We start from the raw sequence: 21,118 nt of genomic DNA on the forward strand, positions 1-21,118 counted from the left end.
AGAAGTGGCTAGAAACACTCCACCAACGGAAGCTGGGAAAGTAGTTCATATAGAAAAGGCAGAAGCAAAGTAAGAACAGTATTGATCGGTGACAGCTTGAAGCCTAGTTGACTGTTTGTGATTGGCTGTCCTTAGGTTTCAATTTTTTACTCTTGAGCCATTTATAGGCTTAGGTTTTGGTTTACTTACCTAGGCAACAATGCATCAGAGTATAATTAATTTAGTAACAAAAAAATCAGTAGAATAATGATTTGGGTCCATTTTCAAGCTGGTGTTTTAACGCTGTGTAGATGCAACACTAACCTCGAAAGCTTGGCAGAAACCAGGGTGAGGAAAGAATGAAAATTACCTACCACATCTCTGATTGCATTATGAGCAGAACCCCAGCTAGGACTCACCTGCACTACTTCCAGTTGAAATTGGGTTGTGGGTTTATTAAAGCTCTGAGAGTAAGCAGCATAATGAGGCTACTGTGATTCTATGTCAGGCCTAAGACATGGTCAGGAAGGGCAAGAGGAACAGATGCAAGAGAATATCGAAGAGGAGACAGAGAGAAAAGGAGAAGTGGAGGAGATGGAGAAAAGAGAGACTACTAGGAATCTGAAGACAAGGAGAGAGGGCTTCTTGTTAACCATGGGTTAACGTGCTGAGCTCGCCAACCTTTCAGCATCTATCAAGGCAGCCTTCCAGTTAACCTCCTGATGGAGCACAGTGCCTGAGGATCATGGCAGAGTTTAGTCTGCAGCACTAAACTGCAGAATCTATTGTTTCTCTGTTATCCTAGTGTCCCAATCACCTGAACATAAGCGATACACTAAGGCAACCATCAAAATGTGTGATGTCTGCAGGTATTCATTGACATGAAACATGACCATGATAATAACTGAGTGGAAAAAATTACTAAATTGCATGTATAATATAAGTTTTTTGGGTTAAAAAAATTATAATTTGCCCAAGTCAGTGTTTTGGGGGGAAAAAAAAGTCTGAATTTCTCCAAATATTACCAATGATGATCTCCAAACAGTCAGATTCTATGTGATGTTTTTTACGTTTCCTTATACTTTCCAGAAGTGGGGGAGAAGGAGAGAAGAGAGAGTCATCTACTCTTCTAACGAAAAGAATAGCTAACCCCCCAAAGGCAATATTTATTATGAAATAAAACATCCTATGCCACCAAATAAGGTCATCTCCTATTAAATACTGAACTTCTTTTCCAGGTGTAGATATTTTACTAATGCCTAATAAAATTACACATGAAGGAGAAAGTGAGTTAAGAGGAAATACATGCCCTATTGCCACATTTCTCACCTCTGGTTCTTCCCCTTCGGACTCAGCCGTCACCCTCTTATAAAACCCCTGCACATCTGTAAAATCTGCTTTGCATCCACTCCCCCTGGTCCAGTGTCTCTCTCATCTCAGTCCAGTGGAGCTCCCTGGTTTTACTCCACTCTCTAATTCTCCGGCGTTCATAGCAGTATCTCATCACGCCCTCAGTCCCCACTCTGCCTTGATAACAACCTCCAGCTCTGGGACAGCCCTCACATTCCTTCTCTTCCAACTGTCAGGTTGCCAAGTTCTACTAGACAAGGCACGAAACAGATGGGCTGTGCATCATACGTTCTTCCTAATGTCAACCGGTCCTCAAACTCGTCATCTGCTATGGAATAATAGTTTATTTTCTTTATTTCTAATTTTCTGTGCTCATATATTCCCTAACTCAAGAATGCTAAGTGGGTAGAGGTCTATCAAGCTGAGACTGAACAAGATGGCGGCGGAGATAACCGCGAACCCGCCGCCTCCCGCAACCACATCAAAATTACAACTAAAATACAGAACCACCATCACTCAGAGCCTCCTGAAATCTGGCTGAACAGAAGCCCCACAACCAGGGACCTGAAGAAGCACCGAGACCGGTAGGAGGGGCGGAGACGCAGGCGGATCAGGGCTGAATCCTGCAGACGCGGCTGTGGGCCCACACCCAGTGCCGCAGGTAAACCCGGGGGCACATCTCAGGTGGAGGTTTCCCGGAGGAGTGAGGGGTCCCAGCCCCACAGCAGGCCCCCAGCCCAGGGCTCTAGGGCTGGGAAGAGACGTCCCCACAACTCCGGGCTGTGAACCCAGCGGGGACTGTCTCTGAGGGTCGCCGAGGCTGCGGGAGCCCCAGCAGCTCCTCTAAAGGGCCCGCGCACGGACTCACTCGGACGATCCCTCTGAGCCCAGCGCCAGGCAGCAGCCTGAAAGGACCCGGGACACTTTGAGGGGGACTAACCTGCCTGAAGTCAGGGCGAGAGGTGGAGGGGCGGCTTCCTCCAGGGCAGAAGGGCTGGCGGAGGCCATGGCTCCTTTGGCGAGTCCTCCCCGCACAGCCGGCAGGCAGGCGCCATATTTGAATCCCCAGCACCTGACTCCCACCTCTGGCCCCGCCCCGTGATTCCCGGAGGCCCCGCCCCTCCCCACCTGCAGCTCATCCAGGCCATTTACAGGGGCTTCTGTGCAAGTGGCCTCTAGAGCCTCATGCTTAGAACTTTCCTAAAATCTCTCAAACAAGCTGCAGCAGGCCCCATACATCTTGATAAGTGGCCCCAGGCCTGGCACTAGCGGCAGCTGCATTGGCTCATAGCTTGGCCTCTCCTGGGCACCTCCAAGCCCAGCACAAGGAGCAGCCAACTACGGTTTGCTGTGTAGCTCATGCTGGGTGGCCCTGGGAAAGACACACGCAGAGGCTGACTTTGCACCTCCCGGGAGGCCCCAGAGACAGTGCATCTGGTGGTCAGACTTGACCACGCTGTATTACAACCCTACCACATCCACGAGTGACACACTCAAGGGGTGCACTTGGTGAACACCAAAGCTCCACTGAAGTAAATCCTGCTTCATAGGGGTGTCTCCAGCACAGCAACTCTGGCTGTAGTTGCAGCTGGTCTTCACAGCTGATCGACCTGGGAGTCAATTCCTCCCAGTGATGCCAATAGCAACCGAGACTCAACTACAACAGGACAGTGCACACAGCCCACACAGGTTTGCACCTAGAAGGCCCAGCTCAGGTGACTGGGGAGGCTGAGCCACTGGACCCTGCAGGACACCTACTACACAAAGCCACTCTACCAATTCCAGGAGACATAGCAGCTCTACCTAATACATAGAAACAAACACCTGGGAGCAGCCAAAATGTGGAGGCAAAGAAACATGTCACAAAGGAAAGAACAGAAGAACTCTCTACAAGAGGAACTAAATGAAATAGATCCAAGCAAGCTACCAGATACAGAGTTCAGAATAGTGTTTATAAGGATGCTCAAGGATCTTAGTAAGACTATTAAGAAAACTAGTGAGATCATCAATGACATAATAAAGTACCAATCAGAAATGAAGGCTACACTAACTGAAATGAAGAATAATTTACAGGGAATCAACCATAGAGTAGAGGACACTGATAATCAAATCAGCAATTTGGAACATGAGGAAGCAAACAACACCCAACCAGAAGAGCAAAAAGAAAAAAGAATCCAGAAATATGAAGATAGTATAAGGAGCCTCTGGGACAACTTCAAGAGGCCCAACATTCATATTATTGTGGTGCCAGAAGGAGAAGAGAGATAGCAAGAAATTGAAAACCTATTTGAAAAAATAATTACAGAAAACTTCCCTTCCCTGAGGAGAAAAATAGACTTACAAGTCCAGGAAGCATAGAGAGTGCCAAGCAAGAGGAACTCAAAGAGGCCCACAGCAAGACACATCATAATTAAAATGCCAGAGGTTAAAGACAATGAGAGAATCTTAAAAGCAGCAAGGGGAAAGCAGTTAATTACCTACAAGGGAGCACCCATACAACTGTCAGCTGATTTCTCAACAGAAACTTTGCAGGCCCAGAAGGGAGTGGCAAGAAATATTCAAAGTGATGAAAAGCAAGAACCTACAACCAAGATTGCTCTACCCAGCAAAGCTATCATTTAGAACTGAAGATCAGATAAAGAACTCCTCAGATAAGAAAAAGCTAACGGAGTTCATCACCACCAGACCCATACTACATGAAATGTTGAAGGGTCTTCTTTAAGAAGAAGCTAATAAACAAAAGAATCTGACAAACTGAATGGATCCAGAGACATTGAAGCAGACATCATATTTCAGAGGAAAGAGGGTAGGGGGGTGGAGGATGGGAAGAGATTAACCAAAGAAGTTATATGCATATATGCATAACCCATGGACATGGTCAATAAAGGGGTGAAGGCCTGGGGAGGGGGTGGGAGTGAGGTGGAGGGGGTCAATGGGGGGAAAAATGGGACACCTGTAATACTTTCAACAATAAAGATAAATTTAAAAATAAAAGAATATAGAGCAATTCAGTAAAAAAAAGAAAAAAAGAATGCTAAGTGGGCCTACTGTCCCCTCTCTGATTCGTGGCATTTCACTGGTTTCCTGTCACCTTCTCTCATGACAGTTTCCTGTAGCCACACACAACCCCATTCTTGCTCGCTCAAACTCCAAAAAGCTATGTTAAAAATTCTCCTACTCTTACACCTCAAAATTGTTTTCTCTCTCATAATATTCTTCCGGCCTTCTGTCAGAGGAAGAAATTCTCTTCCTCATTATCAGGTTTGTTCTCTGCACTTTTGATTAACACCATTCCTAGTCTCTCTTAGTTATAATTGTAGCTCCTTGACTTCTGCCTCCTTCTCTGCCACTCCCTTTCTCTCATCTCCATTTACCATTCTTTCTCCACAAACCTCTTTTCCCCTCCCCGTGGACTGTATACTTGGTCATGGTTCCCTAACCTAAAAAATATGTCTTGATCTAATTAACTACTCAAATTGCATCGTACCTCTTACTTGCCTTTTATCTCCTAACTCAAAAGTGTAATCCCAATGACTGCCTGCTTAAAAACCCAAGACAGTCTCAGTTCCCAATCTCCTTGACCTTGCTATGAGGCATGAACCTTTCAATAGCTCCGCTTTGTCTAACTTCTTACCTCTGCACGGCACTCATTCGGCCTCTTTTCTGCCTACTCCTCCTTATAGAGTCTCTTCTTTCTGAACTCAGCTTCCTTATTAGCCCTCCACCACAATCACAACCACCACAACCCCTGCCACTTCTTAATATTTTCATGTTGACAGAATCGGCTCTGTACCCACACACCTGGTCCCTCGATCTCTCTATTCTCTGCTTTTAGACTTCGTCTTTGTGTGCCCTGCACAAAAATATAAACATTTCCTATAAGATTCTGTTCTCTGCCTACTTCATTGATCTTAAACTTTCTAATGTAATCTCCTCACTTCCTTGCAACTTTAAACAGCACTCCTGTTTAGATAAATTACACTTTTTCAGCTTTTATGTCTAACCCAAATTTTAGAAGTGCATTCAAAATAAGTAAAAAGCTTCAGTCATCATCTCCCTGCAGTGATACTCTCCTGTTGAATTTTTTGTTATTATTAAAAGTACCCCCATTGTCCCAGAAAGCCAACCTAAGTCACCAAAATCATCTGAAACATCCTCCCCTTGCACTCACAATTTATCAGCCCTATCAGTTTTTTGGAAATGTCTCCTTTCTCTCCTTTCCAGTGCCATGTCAGCATCTATGTCTATGGTCTATGCCTTACCTAAGCAATTGCTAATTCTTAAGTGTCTTGACTTCAAGTTCTTATCTTTTGTAATCTTCCCTTTACATCAATGACATGTTTTAAAAACATTTTTGTCATTCCCAGTATTTTATCCAATAAAGCCCCAACTCCTTAGTTTGGTATATAAAGAACTTTATGACCTGCCTCCAAACTGACATTCCTAATCTTGTCTCCCATGTCTCCTCACTATTTTCTCTACCCTTCTACTAATATTATTTACCATTTTTGGAACATCACCTGAAAGTTAGTGCCCTTACACCTGTGTTTATGTTTTACTCTGGCTGAAAAATTTTCCCCCATCAGTCTCTCTTATCAAAATAGCTTCATCCTGTAGAGTCTTTTCAAATCCCTGCTCTCCTCTGAGGCCTTCCTGAAATTCACTTGGTAACTTGAGTCATCTGCTTTTCCTCCCACTGAGCCCATGGATGCCTCTGTTGAAGCACATATCCTAACTTTCCTTGCTTTAGTTATATGTTTGTCTTTCTTAAAAGTTCAAAAGACTTTGAGGGCAAAAAGCCAGCATTATTGACTTTTTATTACCTGTGTTTATTCCACATTATTAGCAATACATCTATTTAAGAAATGAATTAAACAGAGAACGTTGTCAATAGTTTTATGATACTGCTTCCTTTAAATTATGCCAATTTGTGCTAATGTTGTGCCTTCTATAACAGGTGGTGTTGGAAGTAAACAGTGAATTTATTGTTGAGGTAATGTATAATTTTAAAAACTATTTTCTCAATTTAAAATTGAAAGAAAAACTGAATTTTGCAATGCATCATATATCAAAAATCAGAATATTTGAAAATAGCAACAGTAAAATCCATAATTTTAAATTTCCATGTTTTCAGGCATGGTTTGTGACAGCTCCGTGCCATAGCAGCCCTTACCTATCAGACTATACTAGTAGCTTATTTATGTTTCCCAGCCTACAGCAAAGCAAAAGAAGCAAAGTAGCACTTTGGAATGGGAAGAGGATTTTTAGACATTTGTACAGTCAGTCAATTAGAGAAAAATACAAATAACAAAAAAATCTGTAATCACAACTAAATAAGACAACAGAGAATCCAGAGCCATTTAGACTGGGACTTGGGAAATAAAACCACTATCTTCTATGGTAGGGTTTTATTTTATATAGTAGTTAAATTTTCATTATGATAATATCAAATAATTTAAAAAATATATAATTACTTTTGTAATCTTTGTTGACAAAATAGAGAATAAGTGGTACATTTTAGGAAGTTGCATAAAAATGGAGAAAATGTAAATGCTTTGGTTCTTGAAAGTATAGCTCCATTCACATGGAACATCTCCTCCCCTCAAAGTGGTAATTAAATGAAGCCTTAGCTTAAACAAACATACAATTATCTATGTCTCAACAAGTACATTAAGAGTTACATATATATATATATATATATATATATGCATGTGTATACATGTATACACAAATGTTTATGCGTATAGTAACATTTCTAAAGTCTTTAATAGTATAAAATTCATAAATACTCTCCAACAATAACAAATAAGACTATAAAGAGAAAAACATATAACAAGCAGAGATACAAATGGACAGCACTAAGAATCCATATAGGTGTCCATGGAATTATAGCAGTTATCATCACTTCAGTTAAAATATTCTTCTAATCTTGCAATAATCTATTTGAATACATAGCCAGAATGGTGTCCTTATCAACAGAAAAGAGAAACCCTTCCCCTCTTTTAGGTGAGTATACTCACCAGCACAACTTTCCTTTTGCATGGGATGCAGTCACCTGGAACACCAACAATCTTTTAAACTCTAGAGGCCAGAAAGCCTGGTCAGAACTCAGTGAAGGTTGAGGTGAGCAAGGTCTCTACCTAGTGAAACATTTAGTCCTGTCTGAAATATCCACAGAGACATTTGGTCGACACCAAAAGGTCCTTAAAATTTGGTCCTGTCCAAAACATCAATGAGCATATTTAGTCCATGCCAAATGGTCCTTGATATTTGGTCCTGTCAAAAACTTAGGAAATGTCCAAGCTTAGGAAATGTTCCTGTGTTCAAACAGGCCATGATTCTTACTTATACTTTTGGTTTACAGGATTAATACATAAAAATACTAACATGTTTTATTAGTCCAATAACTATGTTGTGGCTGTATTGCTAAAAATAACTTTCCGAGCCTTGGTAGCCTAGCTAGTAATGGTACATGGTGTTAAGTAGATGGGTCATCTCCATGAACGTTTTTGGACAGGGCCTTTTGACGTGAACCAAATGTTTCTGTGGATGTTTTGGACAGAACCAAATGTCTACTAATCAGTGAGGACAAATAAAAGAAAAACTACATACACCATATTATCCAATATAACACATTACAAGCTCCACACTTAGTTAATAAAATTTGTTTCACTAGAATCATATAGTTAGCAGTGAGACGATTCCAAAAGAAGTAGCTAGTAAGAATTATCAAGCTATATCTATCTAGAGTTACAAATTAGTAAAACAGTTTTTTTGTTCCCCAAATTTAATACCACTGCTTCTTCTGGGTGTATCTTAGAGTGTTGAATAAATGCCCTTACTAAGTAAAATTGTTCTAGCACTGTATAAAATATGAACTGTTTTTGCTTAAGGTAAAAGAATTAGACATTGAAAATGGCAGTACAAAATGGCAAACTGTCAGAAGACAAAAGCGGGAGTGGATCAAGTTTGCAGCAGCCTGTCGAGAAGGAGAGGACAACTCCAAGAGGAATCCAATCGCCAGAGTAAGTGATGAAATAACTGGAGTATCCTGCTCTGATAACCAAAGGCTTTTGAAGGGCAGTAAGGTCCTCAGACATTTTGAGGGTTCTCGGTCTTCACTACTCCACAGTCACTTAGGAAGATGGGTGGTGTGTAGTCATTTGTTTGTGTTGCTGAGGCACCACTTTGACCATCACTTTCTGGGAGTTGCTACACAACGGAGGGTCCCTGAGTGATCCTGGAAGAGAAACTTGGATCTCCAGCACTACTGGGCTCTTTGTCTTTCCATCTGTTTTCTGCTTATCTTCTGCTTACCTGCATGTTTTAGGAAATTTACGCATATGCTAATATTCTTCTGACTAGCCCTAAAGTTCTCACTAGATCCCTAGATCCAGAAATTAGGAGAGCCTTAAAAGGTATTTCAAATAATGGCTCTCAATAAGAAAGGAGCATTAAGAGAAGAATGTGTCATAAATTGATCCATGAAGGATATGATCCACATTAACAGCTTCACTAGCTCTTTCTAGGCCTCTTGGCCTTGGGCCACAATTGAAATCAAGAGTAGTGATTTTCCAGAATTCCTTCCTTAAAGCTTTACATTAAAAATATAGTAAGCATCAGTGGTGAAATTACAGATATAATCTCAGCTCAAGGAAAGAGATTTACTCTTTCTCAGATGTTTTCAAATTTTTGGAAAGCTTCAAAATTGTTACCGTTTCCTTTCAATGCACAGTTACAGCTTTATATTACCCCCACTGGTATTGTATATTCTTTTCTTTATATTTGCATTTGAGATATTTCTTGCATTTTCATCTATATAAATAAAGTCTTTGGACCAGAGTGGAGCTTATCCAAGTTGTATTTCTATCCGTCTTAATTTAATTATGGACATTTGGGTAACAAATCTTAGTATTCTCCTGAGTGTTCTCACCTTTAGGATATAGGTTAGATTTCAAAATTTAAACTACCTTTGTTTAAATTTATGAGCCATAGGTATAAAGCTATGAAAACATAATCTAGATAGCAGAATATCTGCCATAAAATCTGTTTGGCAGATGAGTGATATGGTAGGTTTTGATTTATAAAATTATTGCCAATATCTCTAAACACTCTATTTCTCTTCTGATTTAATTTAAATGATCTACTATTTTAATTAAATTTCAAATTCAAGTCTAAGCAGCATACATATTAATATGATACAATCCTCTTACAAAATAGTAAAGATTCTGATTTCTTCTGTCAAACTCTTTCTCTATGTGCAAAAACAAATCAGAGACATTTACAATGTTAATAATAAAATATCTACCATCAAGCATGGATGTGCCCTATGTCAGTCATTGGGGTGGGGTATATATATGTTACCTCATACAATCCCCACCACAAACCTGGGATATAAGTGTTATTGTCCCATTATAAGCTAGTGCTTGGCAAAGTTAAGTGAATTTTCCAAGGTCACACAAGCCTATGTCGCGGTGCCGGGTTCCAATACAAGACCCGTCCGGCTATAAGTCCATTCCCTTCTCATTCCACTACACTGTGGAGTTCCTTATCTGCTCTAAATCCTAGCCATTTTCCTCATAGATTCGATCAGACTGCGAAGTGAACCAGAAGATTACATACCGCATCTCTGGGGCAGGGATTGATCGACCGCCTTATGGCGTGTTCGCCATTAATCCTCAGACTGGGGAGATTAACATCACCTCCGTGGTGGACAGAGAGATAACTCCACTTTTCCTGGTAAGTCAGAGCAGTGTGTTTTGATTTATGCACATTATTTTTCTTCCCTTTTAAAAGAATATCATCTCAGGACTAAGGCCTACTTCTGATAAAGCACAATAGAATGAAACCAAATAAAGGGCTTGAGGAGATGGAAAGAGTATGAAAAAAGTTTATCGTTCAGAATTCCCTGGTGGGTTGCATATGCATGTGATCAAATGTCTTGATAACATTTAACTTACTAGGCTGTAAAAACAAGTCTGAATTTACTGGGAAAATTGTTTCTTTGCACATTTCCTTATATATTTTCAAGCATATCACTTAATTTCCTTTGGTGGAGAAAGACAGTTTTTTTCAACTTTCCACAGATCTATTGCCGGGCTCTGAATTCACGAGGTGAAGATTTAGAAAGACCTCTTGAGCTTAGAGTCAAAGTTATGGACATAAATGATAACCCTCCAGTCTTTACACAAAATGTGTACACAGGAAGCATCGAAGAAAACAGCGACGCGAGTGAGTAGAATGATTCTCCTTCTCTGCATTATTCCATGTCTGTTTCTCTTGGTCATACGCTTTAGGAGATTGAAATACAAGTAATTTAAAGATCAGAAAATGTCAAACTTGTATTTTGAAGAAACCCCACAAGTTCTAACTTAAAATTGAGCTAGAAGAAGAAATCGTGCCTAAAATGTTAAATATCCTCTTGTTTGTACAGGATTTTTATATATATGACTTAGCGCCTTCCTCAGAGATTGTTACTGGGCTCATGATTAACTTAATCCAAATGAACAAAATGAGGTGAAACCATGAATGTGAAGAAGGGTCCTGTTCTGTTCTGTTCCTCACATTCTGGGCTGAACCACATCAGATGCAGAATAATAAAGGATATTCTGCAGTTGTGCTTCTGGGGCCCAGGGTAGGCTGCCCAGAGATATCCCACAATAGCATACTGATTATTTTGAATAAAAGTTACTTAAGAAACTACCAATGCAAGAAGAACATGCTGATCTCCTTCTCTCTCTCCTGCTTGAGAGAGCCTGTATAAACAAACCTCGTTGTCTGTTTATTAAATTGCTGCCCAAGCCCAAATTTCAGATTTCTCACTAGTAAATACCCAAACCTTGCTTAGATTTCTTTCTAATGAGCACTAACTTTTTTTTTGTCCTATCAATTCTTCAAAAATTCATTTTTATTCTGTCTAAAAAGTATAAAGCGCTGGCTAGTCCATCATTTCTCAGAGCATCATTTATGACTCTCCCATGCACATATTAAATTGGATTTTTCCTCCTGTTAATCTGGTCTTGAGTCAATTTTATTATTAGTCCAACCCATAATAATTTAAGGGGGACTCCCCCCTCCTTGACAGTAGCCATCAGATCATTCGCAGAGGATAATCAGGAGCCTTCATAGCCTACAAGGCAAATTATAAAATACGTTTTCCCATTGTTTTCATTTTCCCATCCTGCTTAATTCCACCTCCAACTCTAATACTCTCCTCTTTTACCCTCTTTCTATCACTTCTCCTGAACTTCCTTTCTGCACTTAGGCTTTTCCTACGTTATTACTTTCCTCTCTCCTCTCCCTCTTTGCCTTCCAACTCTTCCCTCAGACTTCTAATATTCCTTTTCCTTTCACACCTATATCTGCACTTATGACTCTAAATAAAATTTGGGAAAAGAGAGAGAAAAAAGAAATTTCAGGAAAAAAGCAGATAAAAAGGAAGCCAGAGGTAACAATGGGGAGTCAAAGGAGAAAAGATGGAGAAGTCTGCAGGAGAAAAGAGATAAGAAATGATAAAGAAAAAGAAAGAGACGACAAAACATGGGGGTCAAGGACAAGTGTATGGAGAACTTCTTCAGATGCCCTAAAAAAGTGGTGTTGAAAATAGGAGGGGAGCACTTAGGAAGGCAAAGCAAGGATTTTGCCTCAGAGAGGCAAAACAGAGAGAGGGTCTCCAAATCCATCGTAGTGTCCTCACTAACATACGTGGGGACAAGCTTGGCAAAGGGAGAGGAGGTGAAACACACACCCACCTCCACCGGATTGCTGACTAGCAGCCTTGATAATGCTTCCCCGTGGGGAGAGTTAACCACAGGGCTGAGCATGCTTTCATAAACTATGAGCTGCATGAAACCCAGCTCTATCTGTTCTCTGTGCAAGGATTTTGCATTCTGAAGCCTGGCTAGGAAGCACAAAAACATCAGGGAACTGCCAACGCTGGAAAATCTGTCCTGCAGGCTTATGTCCTTGGGGACTGGCTTAGAATGTCGATGTTTTGTCGCAATGAACAATTAAGACCTTCTTATATTCCTGTGGACAAATCTTCTTTCCAATAATTACATATTTTTAACTGTTCAGTAAAGTACAATTATCTTGCAAGGCAATGAATAGTAATTCTCTGCCTTCTGGATGAGCAATGAAAAAGAATGTAAGTGCTCATAAATAATCACAATGTCAAATTTAATTAAGCTATCATCTAATTCTTTAAGTTGTAGGGTCAGATAGTTTACTAAAAATTTTTCTTGCTTTTTGAGGTAGGCCTGTAGTGCTATGAACTTCCCTCTTAGGACTGCTTTCACTGTGTCCTATAGAGTTTGGGTTGTTGTGTGTTCATTTTCATTTGTTTCCAGAAGTTTTTTATTTCTTTCTTGATCTTATTGGTAACCCATTCATTGTTTAATAACATACTACTTAGCCTCCATGTGTTTGAATGTTTTGAATGTTTTTACTGTAGTTGATTTCTAATTTCATGCCATTATGATCTGAGATGCTTGATATGATTTCACTCTTCTTGAACTTGTAGAGACTTGTTTTGGGTCCTAACATGTGGTCTATCTTTGAGCATGACCCATGTGCACTTGAGAAGAATGTATATTTTGCAGCTTTGGGGTGAAATGTTCTGTAAATATTAATTAAACCCATCTGATCTAGGATGCCATTTAGAGTCACTGTTTCTGTGAAAGCTCCCCTGTGAAGCCAGCCACACCAGGGCTTTTGTTTGCTGGGAGTTTTTTTTATTACTGCTTCAATTTCATCAGTTGTTATTAGCCTATTCAATTTTCTGATTCTTCCTGATTCAGTTTTACATGATCTTACCCATAGGTGGAATCTAATAAACAAAATAGACTGAGGAACAAAATAGGTCCAGAGACATAGAAGCATGGAACAGACTGATGAATCTCAGTAGGAAGGAGGGGTTGGAGGGGGCGATGGGGAGAGATTAATCAAAGAACTTATATGCATATATACATAACCCATGGACACACATGGGGGTGAGTGGTGAAGGCCTGGGGGGGCAGATGCTGGGTGGAGGGGATCAATGGGGAAAAAAGGAGGGCATCTGTAATACTTTCAACAATAAAGATAAATTTTAAAAAAAATTAAGCTATCATCTTTCTTAATTAAGCATTTTAAAATAATTTCACAAGTCCATGGCAAAAACAAATTGATAAAATCTGTTTCTTCAGCTTTATGATAAAGTCTACTGAACTTTTTTGTATACATTAAAGATCACTATGTTTTGCTACTAATTTACCATTTAATCATTTAAGGAGTACAAGTACTTTATAAACTATAAAGGGTTCTACAGAAGCAAGTCACTGTTATTTTTGTAATCAATGGTGTAGCTAAAGTTATGGTAAAACAGTGTGGGGCAAAAGTATGTTTATAGTGGTGAGTATGCAAAACAGTTTATTCTTATATTATTAGTTTTTAATTATTGTATTATTTTCCATTTGAACAACTATAAATCTACTTTTGCCCACCCTGTACATTCTCATGGATAACTAGAAGAGAGAGAATGCAGAAGACCAGCCATTCTTTCTTCTTTTGCCTGATGATTTACCAAATTGATTTTAACGGAGTCCCAAACATTCTCCATCTTCATTTCTAGACACATTGGTAGTAAAGTTAAGTGCCACAGATGCAGATGAAGATAATCATCTGAATTCTAAAATTGCCTACAAGATTATCTCTCAGGAGCCAGCAGGTGCACCAATGTTCATCCTGAACAGGTACACTGGAGAGGTCCGCACGATGTCCAGTTTCCTTGACAGAGAGGTAAAGCCTTCTATGAATGAATGATAAGAAATAAAGAATACAATTTTGAAAATACAGAGATGAAATAATCCACATATGACCTTCTTCCAGTGTAAAGGAGGGAAGGAAAAATAATCCAACCATTATTTAAAATAAAAATTATATTGAAGAAAAACGATATTAAAATATTACATAAAGTTATAAAAGAAAGGTGGAATAATGACACCAGAATGTGTCAGATTTTATTCAAAACAAGACCTAAGTCCTACAATTCTTTTCATCTTAATTAAGGAACACAGTATGTATAATCTCCTTGTGAGGGGCTCAGATCGAGATGGAGCTGCAGATGGACTGTCTTCTGAGTGTGCCTGTAGAATCAAGGTTTTAGATGTCAATGATAATTTCCCCACCTTGGAGAAAACTTATGTAAGTTGTTTCTCTTATAACCCTTTTTACATAAATGCCAACAATTGATTTACTTTCCCAATAGTTGGTGAATGTGGTTCTTTTACATGTATGGATGTACTAACCTTTGTTGTATAAACCATGAAATTTCTTATGTGTAATAATGTATCTTAATATTGCATATCTCCCTTTGAGTCACTATGCCATGCAAATCTCTTCTGTGAAAGCAACAGACCATCTCCTCATGCTCTCCACTCACAGAAGTGTGGAAATTTATTAATATAATTCTGGGAATCATGTAACAACATCGCTGTATCTTTATATGCCTGATGATTTACTGAATTAATTCTAAGTCCCAAACATTCTCAACTTCCACTTTCATCTTTAAGCATAAAGAAGCATAAAATCGAAATCAGCAGAGCCAAATCTGTCTTGCCACTTGTTTTGGTAAAGAAATATATACATATATATTTTATTGGACCACAATCGTTCTTACTGCTTTACATGTTGCCTGTGGCTGCTTTGATGCTACAGCAGCAAAAATGAATAGTTGGAGCCACAAAACCTAATATATTTACTATCTGGCCCTTTATAGAAAAGGAAGAAGTTACGGAAAATTAAAAATAAGCAAGAAAAATGAAACAAAGTGCCATTTTGACTTTGATTTAACATATAGCCTTGAAAATCAATTCTATTTTCTTTCAATCATTTTGTTCTTGGATTTCTGGTCAGATATATGTCATTTAATAATTAGACAAAAATCACTGACACAGTTTGTTATTAGTATTTTAAATGATAATTCAGTATTAGAAACTATCTTTCCTCTTTGAAAATTCACTGATTATAAAATTGATCTATGTCATCCAGTACTCAGCAAGCATTGAAGAGAATTGTTTAAATTCGGAACTGATGCGATTAAAAGCAATTGATCTTGATGAAGAAGGCACTGCTAATTGGTTGGCGAAATATATAATTCTCTCTGGAAATGATGGGAATTGGTTTGATATTCAAACAGACCCACGAACCAATGAAGGCATTTTGAAAGTTGTCAAGGTACAGTATGGGATCTGCAACTTTTTTTTAAAAAAAGTTTTATAATACTCTTAGAGACAGAGACTGCCTACAAAAAGCAACCCATAACTTGAATACTGTTTATGTGAACAAGTGCCCTAAGTCAGCTTACTGTTTCATGCTAAGACCTCCAGCCAAGCAATACAATATTTATTACCAAGAAAAATAAGAAGGCTATTTTGTTCTCACAATGCCCAAAGTCTAGTTGAGAAGTCAAGGCAAAGACCCCTAAATTAGATAATAATATGAGTTAAAAACATAATAAATAGTAGTATAGATGTCATATTAAATGTAATCAATTGCCATATGGATGAAATATGAGATAATTACTCACATAAAAGGTGGGATACTTTTTTTTTTTAATATGTCTTTATTGATTTCAGAGAGAGGAAGGGAGAGGGACAGAGAGATAGAAACATCAATGAGAGAGTCATTGTTCGGCTGCCTCCTGCACACCCCGACCGGAGATTGAGCCCACAACTCGGGCATGTGCCCTGACCGGGAATCGAACCCCAATCTCCTGGATCCTAGGTCGATGCTCAACCGCTGAGCCACGCCTGGCCAGGCAGAGGTGGGATACTTTTGAGCTAGATTTGTTGGAAAAGATTCCGTGCAGGGAATAAAGTTTAAGCAGGACCTTATAACTGAGATTGCTAAAGTGGGATATGAAATGAGCGCCACATATACAGGTAAGGAAATGTAAAGCGTGTTCAGAGCGTGGCGAGCAGTGCTGCTGGAGCTGCAGCGGAGCATTCGCCCAGAGAAGCAGTGAGATTCAAGAATGGAGATGTTGAGTTGGAGTCGGGCAGCTGAGAAACTTGAATACCAAACTGCAGGGCTTGGCTTTTTCCTATAGATTACTTTTTCTCAAACTGCTTTCCATTTTTACTGAATGGACTGCAATGTAATCTAAAAATACAAATTAGAAACAAAACTACAAACTAATAAGATTCAAATGAACATGGATGTAATAAAGAAAATTAATTTTTCTCAAACAAAAGTACTACTAACAATATAAACAGCACTTACAGCTATGAAAATACATACTGATCCACACACACCCATTTAGTTTGGCCCACAGTGTGAACTGCGATTATTCAAGTCTGTCGCTGCTTTTCTCTACTCCAGTCACTGTGAAACTTTTTTCAGATAGTCTATTAGGAAGCCATTTAAACTTCTAATGCAAACATATCATTTACATATTGAATCTTTCTCTGTTCTTTTTGAAATTATCTGGAGCAATTAAAGAATTACTACTTTACCACGAGACACAACCACTAGCATGGAAATCATGAGGTGTACTCATTTACAAGGTGATCATCAAAATTATGGGGGAAAATCTATACTTTTTACACTTGTCATTGAAATGAACACACAAAAAGAATTAATAATTCAGGCAATGATCATTTATGATTTATATAGTGTGTCTTCTGTGAAAACCAAAGTGTTTTAAAGATATACTTATTTTATTGCCAAAAAACACACAAAACTATTGGAAATTCAATTTTATGAAAAATTGGTCAAGGTAATATTAGATGTCATGTAGACAAAATATTTTTTTCCTGGATGATAATTTCTCAAGTCTCTTAAAGAGAGCAGAAAAATATGCTTAAAAACATCGAAATAATATGGAAAGGCTAATTAAAATGAAATGAAAAACCTTTATGTGTGTGTTAGCACATAGCCAGAAGAACTATGTGTTTAGAGAATATATGCGAAATTTGCTTAGGATTTGGCATTTGGAATGGTGTACTAATGTCCCTTTATGCCCTCTTCATTTTCACTTAAGCCACCCTCAGTCACAAGCTTTTGACTAAGCTTTCCATAACCTTTTTCTTAGTGGGAGGGCATTATAAGTGATTTAGTTTAACTCCAATTTATTGAGAACTACTATGTGCTAGGGATATGAAAGTGAATGAGAATGATCTCTGTTCTCAAGGAACTTGCAGTTTAAAAACAGAAAGTCTTTAAGAAAATAAAAAATCCCATCAATAACAACTTCCTTTTGCTATTTATTGATAAATGTGTATTTAAATACTAATAAACAATACAAATATATGTGTATATATTTATACACATTCACTTTGACTTTAAGAGGAATTGCTACTCAGATTTTTAACAAAAAATATTAATATTGGTTATCTACTTTTATAATGATTCTAATTAGTAATCACTAAACACCAAATATTGGGTTCTACTGTGTGTGTATAGAAGTGATGTGCATATTATCTCATTTAATCATCGTAACTCTGGGAAGAAAATATTGGAATTCCTTTTTTATAAAGAGTGAAATAAAATAAAAGGAAAACTAACTTGGCAAATGATAAACATAAGATCCAACCAGATCTCTGGTTCCAAACTCATGCTTAACTGGCCTTTCCCCACCTCACCATGTCATCTGGAGCCACCAAAACAAGTTTTAAGGGAGAAAAATCAATGACTTGAGATTTTCCCCCTACAGGTCTTTTCATCTCTGAAATCTCCTTCCCAACTGTGTGTGCCCTTGTGGGTCTCTTCCAGGTACATTTGTACCGGAAAAGTTTTAATTCTTTAAAAGCAGAACAAACACACCTGGCAGATATGCTCCCTACCACAGAAAACTGCTTCTTTTGGACGTAGACTTCCAATCTCCTTCCTCATTCAAACTAAATTCTAAATTCTAAAATAAACCAGGGTTCCCTGAGAATTAGCAGTATCATATTAAATTAGACCAAACACACACACACACACAATTGGATGTGAGAATCTTATAGCTTAGCTTCTATATTAAAAAGTACAGAAGCAAAAACAAAACAAAACAAAACAAAACAACCACCACAACCTCTCCAGAAGCCAAACCTAGTTCTGGAGGGGTTCCCTTCATTCTGATCAAGTCCTGAGCCCACTTTAGATCCCTGAAGGCTGAGCCCCCTCACTTTTCTAACACATCCCTGCATACCTTTTGTAAGTGATTATTCTTCAGTCATGCCTTAAACTGCAGAAACTGAGTTTTTCCAACCTCTCTATTCTAACTCCAAGCAGAGATTCAGTGGTAAGCAGTTGTGTGTATTGCTCTCTGCACAACCTCGACCTCTGGGCACAATGAGAAAACCACTGATAAAAGGCCCCAGTTGCAAAGAATGAATGAGGACTTTCTGCCTTTCCTCTGTCTGCCTTTTATCTTCCCTGTTAGAGGGAGAGAACGATCCTGACAAACAAAAAGCACATAATGTGTGTGTGCAAGAAAGCTATAAAAGATTTCTCTATCAAAATAGAGGATCTCAGATTTTTCATTTATTTAAAGACAGCACAGGATTCTAGAAAATAAAAATTAGGTTTTAAAAGAGGGATCTCTTCCAGTTGAAAGTCCATTTTTCAGTACACAATTCACATTCGGCTCTGTGCTAGGCATAATGTGGCCCAGGGACGGGAACAGATGTGAAAAAGCAATTGAAATCCCAAAGCTCAAGGGTTCTAGCTAGAATTTAAGCAAGGCGTGTTGAGTCCGCCCTTGTGAAGAATTTAACGTAAACCTAAGAAAACATTCATGATGTCCTACAACTTCCCTGAAAAGCAGAAATTTATCTCAGGGTCTTGCTGATGGCCTGGTAGCCTGACCCCTGTTGTTGGTGTACGTGTTGCAAATGACGCTTAGGTTAGCTTCCAGAAACTTCTAAACAGATATTGCCGGTACTCCCTTTCTTACAAATGCTTTTTCACTTCTGACTTTTCATGGCACCACATCAATCATCTGGATCAAAAGATTCTATTTACCTTTTATGCAAGGAACCGTTTTCAAAAGTGACTTTTCTCTGGATATGGTACTGACTTATTTGAACGTGCCCTGTGAAGGAGTCTTCCTGTCCGTCCTACCCAGCACAATTAAATCACAGTTAGTGCTGACTTCAATAGTCATAAATTCTCCTTTAGAAATCATTTTTTTAATTTACATATTCAATTACATCACATATACTGCCTCCTTTTTTCCGCTGATTATACTTTCAGAAATTCTTGGATGTAAATTCTACAAAGGAAACTGGGCCTATTTATTCATTTAATAGTTGTGGGCATTTTTTATTTCATTCTAAGTGTTTTTTTTTAATTTTTCATAAACACCTCATTTGGAAAGAAAGATCATTTTTCATTCCTGGGTTTTTACATAAGAAGTTCAAAACTCCAAATTTGAGTCCAATTTAAATTCACAAGCTTAAATGACCTACACACCTCATTATGCTAAAAGATAAAGGAAATAACGTCTGAAATATCTCACGCCATAATACATAAAATTTTACCAGTTAAAAAATCAGAATTGCATAACTCCTGGACTTTATTCTGGTGTGTTGTGTTCTTATGGCTTCTTATTCTGTCAAATGAGAGTTCTTTTGCTGTTTCAGAGTTTTTTACTTTATATCATTTCAGATGCTGGATTATGAACAAGTGCCTAGTATCCATCTCAGTGTTGGAGTTAAAAACCAAGCTGAATTTCACCACTCAGTTGCCTCTCGATTCCGAATGCATTCAACCCCTGTGAGGATCCAGGTTATTAATGTGCGAGAAGGACCCACATTTGATCCAAACTCTATGACTTTCAGTGTGCGGGAAGGAGTAAGAGGAGATTCCTTAATGAATTATGTTCTGGGCACATATACGGCTGTAGATTTGGACACAGGAAGTCCTGCAACAAATGTCAGGTATATGCAAATCCTTTGTTCATGTTAGAGTGATAGAGCACACATGGTTCTGTCCCGTGCTAATTCATGAAGCATATACTAGTGTATGTGGGTTGAAATATTTTTAGAGTTTTGCTTTTCCTGTTCATCTGTTATCATTATAGAAGACTATTGTGGCATTGACATTTTCTTAGAATGTTAATAGTGTTTTACACACTGTAAGGGCTCCAAGTGGGTGTAAGAGTAATTGTGCTCAACGAGCAATTGTAAGGTCAAAGAGTTACCTTCAGTTACTCTCTGAGTCTCTTTGATCTTCTGTGACCAGTTGTACCACCCTGGACCTGGGGTGACTAAGCCATATTGTAAGCAGTTAGACATCATAAAAGATGAGTCACAGCTTGTTTTTTTTAAACCTATGTTACCTATAACTTTGGGGCTCATTTCAATCTTCTACTTAACCTTAAAAAAAAAGAAAGAATAGAACAAGCTAAAGATAATGTAGAGAATCACAACTAGAAAAATAGAAAGGTAGGACTTAAGGGCTCTAGGTATATAGATTATACATTAATTAGACCTTTATAAGAGATTCTGTGAAATATATAAGTATTCTTTATATCCTTTCCTCGTCTCTTTTCTTATGCCCAATATTTTTGGAGTGAACAGTCTATTGATTTATAAATCACTTTGATAGGAACAATTTTGATTACTTAATCAGTTAACAAATTAACAGACAACAAAAATTATGAAGCCTGTCAGTATGGGATAGAGGAAAAGGATATGTCAGATAAGCCCCACAGGAAACTTAAAATTGTGCCTGGTACACACACAAAATCTTCGTCCAAGCATTTTGAATCCATTATATGTCACAAAACCCATACACACAAATGGAATAAGTGATACCACAACCT

The 21,118-nt window shown here is 38.4% G+C and overlaps 1 protein-coding gene across 1 annotated transcript in view; it reads left to right on the plus strand.

Annotated features, from left to right (window-relative positions):
* Positions 1 to 371: 371 nt before the first annotated feature.
* DSG4 (desmoglein 4) overlaps positions 372 to 21,118 on the plus strand; it is a 37,979-nt gene continuing 17,232 nt past the window's right edge. The window contains exons 1-9 of the mRNA XM_087819306.1: positions 372 to 449; positions 6,287 to 6,322; positions 8,223 to 8,354; positions 9,913 to 10,068; positions 10,416 to 10,560; positions 13,940 to 14,106; positions 14,377 to 14,511; positions 15,358 to 15,543; positions 19,960 to 20,231. Of these exons, the coding sequence (XP_087675432.1) occupies positions 372 to 449; positions 6,287 to 6,322; positions 8,223 to 8,354; positions 9,913 to 10,068; positions 10,416 to 10,560; positions 13,940 to 14,106; positions 14,377 to 14,511; positions 15,358 to 15,543; positions 19,960 to 20,231 (1,307 nt within the window). The remainder of the gene's footprint in view (positions 450 to 6,286; positions 6,323 to 8,222; positions 8,355 to 9,912; positions 10,069 to 10,415; positions 10,561 to 13,939; positions 14,107 to 14,376; positions 14,512 to 15,357; positions 15,544 to 19,959; positions 20,232 to 21,118) is intronic.

This window comes from Miniopterus natalensis, chromosome 7 (assembly GCF_054644295.1).
Source record: "Miniopterus natalensis isolate mMinNat1 chromosome 7, mMinNat1.hap1, whole genome shotgun sequence".
Taxonomy (NCBI): Eukaryota; Metazoa; Chordata; class Mammalia; order Chiroptera; family Miniopteridae; genus Miniopterus; species Miniopterus natalensis.